The sequence below is a fragment of the Salmo trutta genome, chromosome 17 (assembly GCF_901001165.1).
Source record: "Salmo trutta chromosome 17, fSalTru1.1, whole genome shotgun sequence".
Taxonomy (NCBI): domain Eukaryota; kingdom Metazoa; phylum Chordata; class Actinopteri; order Salmoniformes; family Salmonidae; genus Salmo; species Salmo trutta.
Genome location: NC_042973.1, coordinates 8,522,803 through 8,537,133, shown reverse-complemented (window position 1 = coordinate 8,537,133; position 14,331 = coordinate 8,522,803). Strand labels below are relative to the sequence as shown.

The 14,331-nt window shown below is 42.0% G+C and overlaps 1 protein-coding gene across 1 annotated transcript in view; it reads left to right on the top strand.

Annotated features, from left to right (window-relative positions):
• LOC115151250 (receptor-type tyrosine-protein phosphatase S-like) overlaps window positions 1-14,331 on the top strand; it is a 394,494-nt gene that overhangs the window by 257,869 nt on the left and 122,294 nt on the right. The window contains exon 9 of the mRNA XM_029695206.1: window positions 5,448-5,558. Coding sequence (XP_029551066.1) covers window positions 5,448-5,558 — 111 coding nt within the window. The remainder of the gene's footprint in view (window positions 1-5,447; window positions 5,559-14,331) is intronic.

Genomic DNA, 14,331 nt, shown 5'->3' with positions numbered 1-14,331 from the left:
AGAGAGGATGTTGAAAAGAGGACAAATAAGAAGTGCAGAGTACCAGTGAGAAGGATGAGAATTGAACAGAGTAGAAAAGAAAATGCAGTAAGCGAGACTCTCTCTCCTGTTCCACCACCAGGCCTGGACAAGCTCTGCAAGCAGTGTTAAACTACAGCCAGCCATCTTTGTTGATCTCCTAAACAAATCAATCAGGGCCTGCCAGCCCACAATAATTGAATTACACAAATGGGACTGGAGGGGTTCACATGGCCAAGCCTGCACATAATCGGCAATAGGGTGTGCAGCCTGTGGCCACGGGCACTTTCTGGAATTAATCATCTTTCTGTGCCAGACCCCTCCACTCCCTTACCCTCTCTTGCTCCCTCTCTCCCTCTCTCCTTTGTCATCTCCCTCTCTCCTTTGTCCTAATACACTAGCGTGTGTTTGACTGTCTAAAACCCCCATCACTTCCCCCCATTCCTCTAGGGATGATGTTGTGTGGTGGGGGTGAGGTGAGGTGGTTGTCTGAGGGGAGTTGAGAAAGGCATGTCTTGGAAAGGGACGTATTTTTGGATGAGCCAGGCTATTTGGGCATATTTGGTAATAGGAGCCTCAGGTATTGTAGTAGTATCAATACTATATAGTTGTGTCTAGGCCCGGAGCATCTCACCACCACTAGTTTCGACTAGCTGTCTCATTTATAACTAGTCCAGCAGTGACGGACTGTTCAATGGTCGACCAATAGATTCTATGACTAATCAACCATGAACATGGCCCTTTAAATGCATGGTATGGCAAGCACGTCCTTTTCCCTAATGAGATTGAACAAAGTAGACGTGCGCCCCGGAAAACGTTATTACTGTCGTTATTGTTGTGCTTGTGACAAGGCTTCACAGCTGGAGAGGGTTCGTGGCGTGCCGCAAATCCTGCTGGGAGTGAGCTTTAGTGACGTGTTTCAGGGGCATTTTGCCAGTGTCACTGTAAATTGCTGTTTATCTTAAATATATACGGCAGGTCTCTATCTGTAAGCCCCCTTTGTGTGGCCATGTGGAGCTTTGTGCACATAGCCACTTTCTGGCACGAGATAGTTTTGAGCTTTTATTATTTTGTGTCATTTTTTTTCTGTCTTAAAACGCCAATGGCCATGCACACACTGCAAGCTACAGTCTGCCAGGCGGCTGGCAGGGTTCTAGGAGCGCAATTATGCAAAATACACAGAAAATAGTCATTAAAAACCCAAAGACTAAGGGGAAGGAGAGAAGGGATGGGGTGGTGTGTTAGGGAAGGGGGTGGATAGAAACTGAACATCAAAGACATTTTGTTTGGATTCCAGCATGTTAATAAGAGCTTTAGGGCCTATTGTCTTTAACGACGGTACCCTCAGTTGGCCAGGGACTGCCTGGTCAAAAAGGCTGAAATTACCAATGTATTATATTGAAGAAGAGGGGAAAGCATAGAGAGGGAGAGTCTTAGTCACAGTGGATTCATGCGAATGGTATTTGAATAGAAATTATAACCATTGTATACAATAATGACGTTCTTTGGCACAGGCAGACACAATTTGAGCAGACTTACCCAACAGAAAGGAAGTGTATGAAATATATAGCACCAATGCAATGAGAAACCATTGATTAGTTTGACAAGATATTTCCAGCTCTGTTCCAGGAAGTGATTTTACAATAAAGTGACTGACAGATGGAGGGAGAAAAGCGACTTAAAATAGAATAAAGTCGTTATTTTGCCTGCTCTTCCCAGCTTAAGGACTCTGTACTCTTCAGATGTACTTTGAAATAATGGCTGCAAATATGTGATGAAGTCATTGCAGGCTCTAGAACCAGCTGACGGCACCTAGCAAAGAGTCTTACTCAAAGTAGTGAAGCGCAGATAAAACACACACACTCACTCAAAGTCGCTCCTCGAACTGAAAAACTCAATCCACAGGAGCCTCTCGTTGATTTTAATTAGTGTATAATTAATTAGGCTTGGTTGATTTGTGTAGTCATCTTGAGATTCTCTCACTTTGAATCAGTGAGGTTTTACACGTACAATCAATAATACTAATTGATTGTTTGTGTGTGCTTGGGAAAGGTTAAGAATTCATGTTTCAGTTGGCATCGGTAGCTATTATGTAGAAAATGATTTTAGTTTTATTCATTTTGGTACAGGAACTCTCAGGGAAATATAGAAACAAATACAACTGTCCTGTGTGGCTCAGTTGGTAGAGCATGGCGCGTTCATCAGTAGGGTTCTGGGTTCGATTCCCATGGGGGACCAGTGCGAAAATGTATGTGCTTTACTGTAAGTTGCTCTGAATAAGAGCGTCTGCCAAATGACTGGAATGTCAAATACATATTTGCTAGTGTTAAAGGACTTCATTGGCCAGAGGGGCAGAGATCTATGGTCACAGGAAGATAATGTCTTTCTCCCTTTGCAATCACCCCATCTGCAGTAGAACCCATAGGATAACCTTTTGGTTCCAGGTAGAACCCTTTTGAGTTCCATGTAGAAGCCTTTTGGGTTCCATGTAGAAGCCTTTCCACATAGGGTTCTACATGGAACCCAAAGAGTTCTACCTACAACCAAAAATGGTTCTACCTGGAACCCATTAGGGTTCTACCTGGAACCCATTAGGGTTCTACCTGGAACCAAAAAGGGTTATCCTATGGGGACAGCTGCAGAAACCTTTGTAACCTTTTTTTTTCTAAGAGTTTATGGTTTATTTAACCCAAGTGCTTTATGGAGCCATTAAAAAATGTTTCCCCGGGCTTCAAATAGCTGAAAGATGCCAGAACTGAGGATGCAGGGCTGGTACTGGCAGACGTTTTTCTGGAACTGTCTCTTCCCAGAGTTGGACTTCACATGGTTCTTATTCAACGGCCTCCCTGCTGTTCAACCGAGGAGACCTTTGACCACGCTCCAGGCCACCTGCGGTGCTCTGGCACTCGCTGTGCCAAGCGCACATCAAACAGATCCATGTCAGGTCCACCACCTGTGTTCATGCAGGTAGACGGTTTCAGTTTGCTGGACGTGAGCACCATGCCAGATAGGACTCCCCATTGGGCATGAGATGAGCCAATCTGAGGTGTTGGAGGGAGTGAGAGAGGAGAAGGAAAAATAAAGAAGAGAATTCTAAATGAATCTAGTTTCATTGTCTATTCTTACGCTCTGCACATTCTCTGAGCTAGAGATCCTAGGTGGACATTGAAGCAGGCTGTCAGAGTAGAGGAAGTAGTATAACACATAGCTGATTATAGGGACCTGTTTACACCTGAGTGTTAGGGGCACTTTAACGTGTTAGCTTTCTGCAGTGATATGTCTGTGGTGTAGTTTCTGGCAGGCCCAGTGGCGTATTGATGTGCTTTGGCTAAACTCTAACGAGCGCCGGCGCTCTGTTTGTCAGTGAGGCAGGGACGGCAATCTGTCAGTGGGCCGAGCCAGGCAGAAACCCTAATGATATCATCGTCACGCGTTAACAAGGAATCATCTGACACCCATAGTTTTACTTCCGTTTTCCATCCACATTATTCTCCAAACTGTTTACTGTGTTAAATTGAGCCAGTCTCACGCTTCAGTTCCCAATATTGAGACTTGAACATGAACCTGAGCTTTGCATGTCATCTTTTACCTGTCGTGTACTAAGGTTAAAGGTATATCTTTAGTGACTGATGCGGACATACACAATTAGTTATCTCACTAGTTCGGTTTCCATCCAATTAGCGACAGTTTTTCATGTGAATATTTAAAAAATGTGCACATTATGCCACAATATGTTTCCATCAAACTGACTTGTTGCGGATAAATTGCTGTGCGTGATGACGGAGAGCACATCTAAATACTTTTTTGGGGCTTAAGTTTCTATGTATTGAATAAAAAGCAGAAGTTCAATGTGTTTTCATCGCATTAACAACTCTACCAATGGTGTAGTGGCATATTTTCTCTATTCCATCCAATAAATATGACCACTGCCCTGGCGAGAGAGGGGCTATTTCGGACACACACTCCCCGCAGGCTTTACTGCGCGTCCGCAGAGATGATGGCAGGGTGGCACTTCGGATTGCAAGTTTACAAACAAAAGGATGCATCTTCGTTCAAGCATATAAGACTTACAGACTTTCTAATATAAAAGATGGGAAAATAAACATGTTCCTTATAACTCCTCTAATTCTAATACCTTATATGTGCAATAATTGAAGGCTATTGTGTGCAGTAAATTCAAGATATCATATGAGTAAGTGCGAGCAAGTGCAGTCAAAAATACTATACCACTCCCCCATCTAATCAAGACTCCTCCTCATAGGCCCGACGTCCTCCCTCAAATAACCTTTCCTCCTCCCGTACCCACCGGCCACACGGGGCGTATTCATCTCCAATAACGGCTTTACGCTAATAATTCAACTAATAATGCTCTGGTTATTGTTTACAAATACAAATTAGCTATTTGGCTTTAACATTCCGGCCCCTAATTGTTAAATGCACCTAATGCATAATCTATTACCTAAATATTTTATCCCAAAAATGTTTGCGATAAATAGTATGGAAAAGAGCAACATCAATCATCATGTCACAAGCATTCAAATAAAACCCTCAATATTTATTGGAAATGTGCATTAAGCTCATCACCGTTCATCATATAGGCTCATCACAGTGAAGTTCATCATAACTTATTTTATCTGCCTTAATGTTTTTTCCACATCGTAGTGGAAGTAGCCTGCAACATAGCATATCCTGGCATGATTCCAAGTTTTCTTCGACATGAAGGTTTATTATATCAATATTTGATAAAGGAATTTCCATTGCAATTGTCACATAATTCATTTTACAGACACAAAAAGATTCCACCATGTCGAACGAACAAATTATCCGTCAACGATTATCAAAATGTACCTACACTTCCTGTTTCCATCACACCTGCTGTGATTTTTTATTTTTTTTATACGTCTTGCACTACTTGCATAAACACTGTGGATGGAAACGTGGTTAATGTTAGCTATTGTTTCCGCGGCGGGGCTGCAACGAGTATAGAAATGCTGTGCTAAGCAGAGCACTTCAGGACATGAACTGATGAACCATTTGTCTGGAGATCTGCTAATGACCCCCTACACTCCTTCAGTGAATTCAATGTGTCCATCCACATTCAATCTTAGCCTCTCAGCAGCCTGTCTATCACACCTCTGGCACTCCTGGGTGTTTGAGGAGAACAACATTTCCGAGTATCCTTTCCCTCCACATTTAACAGCAAATGTATACTTTTCACAAATGTAATTATTATGGGAAGCTGCTGGTCACAGCAGTATGCATTAGTATTAGGAGAAACATTTAGAGAAATGTATGAGGGATACTTTCCATTAAAAAGGTTTCTGACTCTCCATTATGGAATTACTAATACTGTTATTCCCCTCCCTCTTCTTCTCTTTCTCTCTCTCTCTCTTTCTCTCCTCGTCTTTGTCGGGTGTTGTCTTTCCCAGGCGCCCTGCAGATTGAGAACAGCGAGGAGACGGACCAGGGGAAGTACGAGTGTGTGGCGTCTAACGTGGAAGGCGTGCGTTACTCATCCCCTGCTAACCTATATGTGCGAGGTAGGGTGCAACAAGGTGCCGGAGGCCAGAAAACCTTCTACTCCGTTGACAAAAAATGGCTGCCAGAGGGAAGCTCAGTCTGAGTGCACTGCGAAGTAAAATGTTAACAAATGATGACCAGGGGGGAAATACAAGTCCTTAACTTAAAATAGGACACTATTGTGTAGAAAAATCTGACTTAATAATATAATTATTGTCACATTGATACCAGTATTGTTCCCCGTAAATGTTAATTTAACTTGCAGTGATGGTGGAGAGTGTTGAACTGTATCCCGCCAACTAACCCTCCCCGTTATAATGTTTAGTTCAAATTGGTATCTTTTACTCTTGATATGCTCCCTCTCTGAAAGCCCCATCTACCATAAATAGCAGCTACAACGTAGAAAAGGGATGCTTTTATGACCAGCAAGTACGTGGTCAGTCATTTGTCAAGTACGTGTGTGAAAGTTGTAGTAGGCTTTTAAATGTGTTTGCTGTAAACCGCCCATGTGATTACATTTTCAGGCACAGGAATATGACGGTAAGTCTGATTTTGATTGGGTCGCAAAGCCTAGTGCAGACCAATCAAAATGTCAACCCCAGTCTTCCTTTCAGATGGAGAAAAAAGATTTTGAACTGCAGTAAGATGCCTACAGCACCGCTATAGTAGAAACAAGTAGAAACAATGACTTGTTCTGTACTTGTTCTTCTTTTATCCATTGATAGAATTCCCACATGACTATTTTGGAATTTTGTCTTAAAAATATGTCATTTAAAGGGCTATGCTCTGAAATTGTGAAGATATGAAGTTCAAATGAATCTGAGGAAACATTTCAGTTTCTTACAAAACAGGCGATGAAGACAAAAGTTACTCCCTACCACTAACGCTAAAAGACAATGAATCCCTGTCGAGGCAGATGCATCTTTAGACATGTGTTATTTATTTTGTGCATATTAAAAAAGATGCCTTACATATCTGCTCAGTTTGTACCGGCAGTGTACCAGATAACTTTGTTCCCACTAAATAATTCACAAGTCTTACATTATAAAATGGGTCAGGGAGCTGCCTTTTATTATTGCTGTTACTAATGCAATATTACCACTCTTCTATAATTATTATTATTTAACCTTTATTTAACTAGGCTAGTCAGTTAAGAAGAAATTCTTATTTACAATGACGGCCTACACCGGCCAAACCCGGATGACGCTGGGCCAATTGTGCGCCGCCCAATGGAACTCCCAATCACGGCCTGGATTCTAGCACTGAGATGCAGTGCCTTAGACCGCTGCACCACTCGGGAGCCCCATTAAAGGTCCATCTTAAAGCTTTTGTATAATCTCAGCCAGTAGTTTTGAAAGTAGTGCTCACAAGCCAAAATGGCTCCCCAAAAATTGTGCACAATTGTGTACTACGTCATTTATTTCGCATGATATGTTACTTCCTGCAAAAAAATACAATATGTTAAGAATTTTTAAGTGCTTAAGATACCGGACTGCATCTCTAAGTGGCCGTGCAGTCTTTGTGATGCTTTGGTACTCGGAGTCAAGCAGCGTATGTCCTCTGTGGCAGAATAAAAGACCCACTGGTGTGATAAACAAACATGTATTGGGAACATTGTGTAATCTTAGAATGTGTAGAAGAGTTCTATAGTCAAAATGGACATCGTGTCCTCAGACCAAGCTTAGTTCCAGTAACTGAGGCGATTCCCAAAAGCAACAGTACCTTTTTATTTTCCTAAAAGCCCAGGACGGTCAGTACAGAAGACCGAGATGTATCCACACATGTTATTTGTGATTGTATCAACTGTCTCTTTTTGGTTTTAATTTATTTATCAATCAATTCTAATATTTGATGTTGACTAGTATGTTTTGTTCATAAATCAAATTGCACTTGAAATTAGCAGCTCCAGTAGGGATCAAACCTCAAGTGAACATTACCCAATATCAGTATTTGCAGTAGTTGTTTAGAAGACTGTAGCCACAGACATGTCCATTGTCAAAATGTCACGTTTTGGCTTGTTCATAACCACCTGGTTGAAGTAAATATATTTTATACTGTAGCTGCTAATTTAAGCACAAATTGTGTCCTATTGGTTATTTAATTTTTTACCTTGGGTTGTTTCATTGTTTTTCTTTATTTTCTCTGTATTTTCTTTCCTTCTCTAATGAAAGCAAATATGCCCACCATGGGTGGCTAAGGAGCTTGTGAATTTTTATAATGATGATACGCTTGATTTGACTCCAGTGGTGGCCCACTTTTCCTAACAGGCAACAGCGCGGCCACTGGGGTGAATCTGATTTGTTTTTGGGTCAAATCTTATTTAAGTGGCCAGGCAAGTTTCGTAAAGACGGCTGTCACTGATAGCAGAGACAGAGAGCCGAGGAAAAACCAAAGAGAAATGTAGCTGCAGCTAAACGCCTTGAGGTGGCTTTTTTTACTCTCTCTCTGTTTCCCCTATTTTTCTCTTCTCCTCATGTCATTGTGTTCTGCATCAACCCCTTTTCATCCCTCAGAGCTTCGAGAAGGTTGGTGTGTTTTTTCTTTTTCACTTTTTTTACCCACATATAACAAAAAAAATGTTGAAAATTTGAAATCTATTTATCTATTACAAAGCTCGATTCATTACTAATTTGAAGAAATTCTAAACAAATTATATCAAAACTGCTAAATATTTCTGAAGGACAATTTTCTTTATTCTTATTCAAAAGAAGAAATGATTCAAACAAACCTGTTTAGTTCGGGTTTTGTTTCTTTTAAGTTTGCATTGTGGGGCCTTTTCTCGTTGGTATCCTTTGGTATTGCTTCTGCTCTGAAAGCTTTCTTGCACTTGTTGTCATGGAAACGTACCACTTGGAAATAACAGGGCCTGATGCATGATGGGAGAATGTAACTACGCTTGCATGCCTGAACAGAATTCCTTTGGCCGTTGTCTTTTCTTTGTGCATTCTTTCCTGTTTTTTTGGGGGGGGGGTTGGCAATTTGTTTCACTCTCTCTACTTCTTCTGCTACCCACACACTGTTTACCTAATTGACACCTTAGTTTGCTTGTTCTTTTAGTTACTCCTTTTTGTGTGGTGGTGTTGTGTGTGTGTTCCATTGTTTTGTTCTGTTTTTTAACTTCCAAAAAATGGTTAGTTGTGGTTATTTTGTTTGTGGTCAGGTTTTTTTTCTTAGTTAAAGTTGTTGCTTCTTCAATCCCTTTATGATGTAATAATAAGTGTGAACATAGCCAGTGTTCCTGTCATGTTGCTTATAACAATCCATTACTGAACATTAGACCTGATTGGGCTAGATTGGGTTTCGGTGGAGATTTCCAGGTGCCCTTTACAGTATCACGAAGATCAATAGCCGATATATAATGACTTCTGCATGGGTTTTTTATTTTCCAATGAAGGCAATCAGACACATTTGGTTTGTCGCCTGACTGCTGCCTGTCCTTCAGCATTCGGTAGATTCAATCAAACTCAGCTTTATTATTCATTTCGTCGCCTTTTCAGCATGTCTGAATTGATTTTCAGATTGATGCAAGGCAGGGCAATTTATGGTTCTCAAATTGGACATAAACAAATACGGAGCGTTTTTGTATTTTTTTGTATGTGTTTGCGTTATAAGCCCTGATCTAATAGCAAGGAGAGAATGAGAAATTAATTGCAGACCAATGCAAACTCTGTTTGTTTGCTCGTGTCTAAATTGAGTGTCTTGAATCTAGCTTCCCATCAGCTTTTGAAGGAGTTTTCAACATAAAGTGTAACAGTCGGTGTGTGCTGGTTTTGGAGCAGCAGATTGTTAAATGAATCAGAGACAGATCTGTATTAAATCTCGTGTCACTGACTGCAGTGAACTTGCCTGTAAATTTTACAGCTCCAGAGTGCTTATGAATACATTACATAGATTTTGGGCAAGAGCCGGGTTGTTGGGAGACAGAAATACATGAGGTTCAACAAGTTTGTTCGATCAGGCATATCACTCATTCAGGCAGAAGAGATGACAGACTTGCTCACGAACTTCCCCTATCTGTCTCCTCTGAGAGCTATGATGTTTTTATATTTTCTCCACGTTAGATGTCTATATGTGGATCTCCTGAGGATTAGGCCCAAGAATACGAGCTCTGTCTCTCTGTAAAGTGGCCCTGCTGGGTTTGCGAGAGGATGTCCAGACCCACGTTGCGTTCCAACTGCAACAAAATAGTCCCTTTAATAATTGTCACAGAGTGGAGGGCTGCACTCTCCCCTGGTCATGTGTAACCATGCAGGCTGGCATTTACTGTAGGCTGCATCAGAGAGACATAGGGTCACCTCTCTGCCTGTACGCTCGCCAACTCAGAAAAGGGGAAGAATAAATAATGAAACACTTCGCCATGTCTCCCAGGACTTGGGTTTTTGTTGTCATTAGTTTTAAGTTTCCTAGTTTAGTGTTTGTGATCACAAAGGCCTTTAGAGGCTGCTGATAGGACCTGGTCCGGTACTGCCCACTATTTTAGACAAACCTGATGACATACTGTACCGTATCCCTCCCCTCAACCTAACACTACTGTGGGCAGTGGAACCAACAAGTTGCAGTTGAGGCATTAATGACATCTCACAATAGTTGACCAATACACTGTTGTGCCGGGGGGCTCTCAACATGTGTGGTCTCCTTTTGTGTCTCTTCTCTCCTCGCCTGTCTCAACTAAGCCACCACTGCCGTAGAAATCCTCCATCTCAAGTCCGTACAGCGACACAGTTCATTAGGCAAATGTACATAATCATCTCTTTTGAGCCCTCACTCGTCTCAGACACAAATTAGGGGTTTGTCGGCTCCCACTATACCTTGCACCAATTAGTGAGAAATAGACACTCTATTAGCAATTGTACCAATTGATGCCTTGAATACCGGAGGGTCGATATTCTCCCATTGTTGTCCTCTCAGAATAGTCCTCAAACTATGACATGATCCCACTGAAGGAAATTTAGCAAGTGAGCCCTTTAACAAGTAGCCGATGATTCAATTGTGTTCGTTTTGTTTTTTTGCAGACCTATATTGATATCTACATATTAATGTAATTGGTCTGTAGTTAGTGTCTGGAGAAATTTTATAAAAACTTCATCCACATTGTCAATGATGCAGGAACACTGTGCTGTGCTGACTGCATGTGAATGTTGCAGTCCTACTATGATGCCTGCCTTGTTTTGAATGTGCTTGCATGTCCTGCTGTGCATTTCTGTTTAACTGTTGGGAAAGAAAGCTAGATTACACCTTATTTTCTCGCTGGCCATTGTGGAAGCCAGCCATTTTTGTTTAAAGGAGTCCTGGAGATGATATCCCCCCCCTTCAAACCACACATATATCTGTATCCTTGGAGCCCTGTATAAATTAACAAATGCGTATTTTGCTGCACAAAACAGGGATCAATTTACTCCCAGTTTTGGACCTAATTTCTATAGTCTTTCCAATCTGACTAATTCACGGCCAAGCTGAGACCTATCTGCATTTATAATTTGGCTGCTTGTCTTCCATCTGTAAGACGATGGAATAGTCAGGCACTATAAAATCTTCTGAACCTCCTGTTTGCTATTATCAGATATCCAGCCAGGATTTCTGTCAGTATCCCTCATGTAATAATCTCCATTTTGATGAGCCAGCCATGGAGACTATTTAGCATTGCTTCAGCCAAGGTGTAGGCAGCCCCATGTGGTTTCTATGTAAATGTGCTCGGTCTTGCTCCACGCTTGTAACTTCAGAATCTCCATATCACGCCTGTGTCCTCAGGCACCGAGAGGGTGTAATCTCAGCTTCAAGGTGACACTAAAGGCCACACATTATTTTGGCTTCCCCCTTCTTCATTTTGGGGCAGGACAAACTGCCTCACCAAAATGGCCGATAATGTCCGCTGCCTTCTGACCTCCATTTTGTCACTGAACTCCGGCCCCACTTAGAGTTAGCTCAGTACTCTGGCGTTCTCTCTCGACTGCTTCTTCACCTTTCGTCCACTGTAAGACCTTTTGAGTTGTATTTCTCACCACATTGGGGCTTGAAATAGTAGTCCAAATCAGTGGTATATTTTGATCACTAGTCTATATGTGCCTGTTGGGCTCCTGGTCTTTGTGAATAAGGAGACGTGTCAATGCAATTGGGATTCTTTATTTCTTTATTTTTTGTTGTTGCTAGGTTTGTGTTTCTAAAGGGTCACAGAGAAAGAGCAGCATTCCCCACATCACACTCTATTGTTTGCTCGAGAGAGAGCGAGAGAGAGAGAGAGAGCGAGAGAGAGAGAGAGAGCGAGAGAGAGAGAGAGAGAGAGAGAGATAGAGAGAGCGAGAGAAAGAGAGAGAGCGAGAGAGACAGAGAGAGAGCTTACAGTGCCAAGTGCATGATAAAGCCGTCCACTCCACTCTATCCCAAACTCATTTCGTATACAGTACTACATCAAGGTAATGGTAGTGGGGTGAGGCATTGACTTGAGATGGAAATGTCAACCAACTGAAACAGCTTTGTCTGCTACTGTCAGCCTACCCATCTCAAGATGTATAGAATATAACCAAGCTGCAGTTTATTGTCTGACCTTGAACTAATGATGCTTTGTTTAAACAGATATCCTGGAGACATCCTGAGAGTAGAACCAATCAGAATTTATCCGAGGCTACATAAATGCATTGGATTAGAAGTTAGATGGTTGTTCCTTTTATGCATGCATGAAAGACTTAAAAGGAGATTGTTATACCATTGTTCCGGGGGAAAGACCTATATTAGAACAGTAGAACCTTAGAAGTGGTGGCCAAGGGTGAAAGGTAAAAAAAAAACTCATTCACTCAACCACCAATGCTCGGTCCATTGTCTGACCTTCGCACCCCAAGGGAGAGAACAGAACTGTCAAAACCCAAACTGGTGTTCTCCTATTCCAATGTCCTTACAATTAAACCTAATTAGACTTCCCTTGTAAATTGACTTATTTAATATTCAAGTGTTTCGAATTTGGCAATGGTTTTTAAGTGGCCGTGAGTCCCCCCCCCCCAAAAAAAAATACAGAGCCTTGAGGAACACACCCACACACTGTGATGTTGGCTATACTGTTAATACTCAATGTTTTTTGTAGATTTTAAGTTGGATTTCCTTATCTTTGATTTTGAGTGTGTCCCACACCATGCTAGATTGTGAATGGCATGCTTGTATGGGCTTGGGTGACATGTTTGGACTGTACTGGTTCTCTTGTGTCTTCACACACCCATGCATGTCTGTGTGAAGAATGGGCTGACCTTTCACCTTTGTTCTTCAATAAGTACTTTTTGGGGAGGGATTAGAATAGGGCTATGGCCAATACTTTACTTGAAGTGCACTACAAAACGTCTGTCATAAGAGTGCCATCATACGTACCAGGACAGAACAGGGGATCATGATAAAAATCCATAACAGTTATGACAACAGATATGACATTGTTCTGACTATCTCCTCTCCTGCCTCCTTAACAAAGTCATTTCTGTTGATATAAGTGAAGGGTTGGTTGTGATTCAGTCATGACCTGTTATGAAAGACAATATTATGCCAGCCTTTTGTTAGCGTTGTGATTGCCACTTGTTGTGAATATGGTGCCTCCTTTCTTTTCGTTCTTTTCACAAATAGGAGACAATTTTGGAAATAGTTATTCTTGTCTTAAACTGTGCAGAGGTGTTAAGCTTAATTTGTTGTATTTTTTACATAATGCATTTGAGTTACCTATTTTACTATAACTAAACACAAAGTAATTCACAAAAAAAAGTTATCTTGAAGGGAAATGTGTAGTAACCAGGACTTACGGCCACATCATTTGAATAGAGCACCTTGACCTCTAGGTCAGGTTGTGACACGCTGGTCAACAGTAGCAATTGACATTGTAAGTGAGTTAGAGAGGTTTTTCTAAGGTATTCTGGAAGAGCACTGGTGTGGGTGTTTGGGATAATATGATTATCACCCAACGGAGACGATACTCATGTGAGTGAATGGATTATTCATTTATTTTTACACTTACTGTAAAAGGGGAGATGCCTCCGTGATTCTGTGACCAATCAATTGCGGTAGATTCTACAGTTCAGATTCTGAGAAATAGAGATAAACATTTCTTGGATGTCTCCTTGTGCACAGGCTTGGTTTATGTATTAAAGATCACAGCCCAGAGTTACTTTATTGAAATGCACGCTCGGTGGTGTACACAAACAGGTAAATCCTTTTAGAGGAAGTGTGCTGTAAGCTTGAATGGTGCTCTCCCTCGTGGAAAAACAGTCAAGGTTATCCGATACTATGATTGAATGAATCCCATTTGAATCGACACGGTGTGTTAGGAATGCCATTTTTCCTCTATACCCCCTCCTCCCCCCTTAACCTTTATGCACCCCTGGTTTTTGTTGGCAACAAGCCTGGGGATGAGGGGGGGCAGTTGAATCTATGATTTGAAGCCCCAGTGTGTGAGACCTCAAACCCACTTTGAGACATGTTTTTATTTACTTTGGCCAGAATCAGTCTCTTTACCCTGTCTCCTCCTACCTTATCCCTACCCTTGCTCCTCCTACCTACCCTACCCTCTCTCCTCCTACCCCTTCCCCCTACCCTCTCTCCTCCTACTCCTCCTCCCTACCCTCTCTCCTCCTACCTTACCCCTACCCTCTCTCCTCCTACCTTCCCTACCCTCTCTCCTCCTACCCCTCCCCCTACCCTCTCTCCTCCTACTCCTCCTCCCTACCCTCTCTCCTCCTACCTTACCCCTACCCTCTCTCCTCCTACCTTCCCTACCCTCTCTCCTCCTACCCCTCCCCCTATCCTCTCTCCTCCTACCTCTTCCCTACC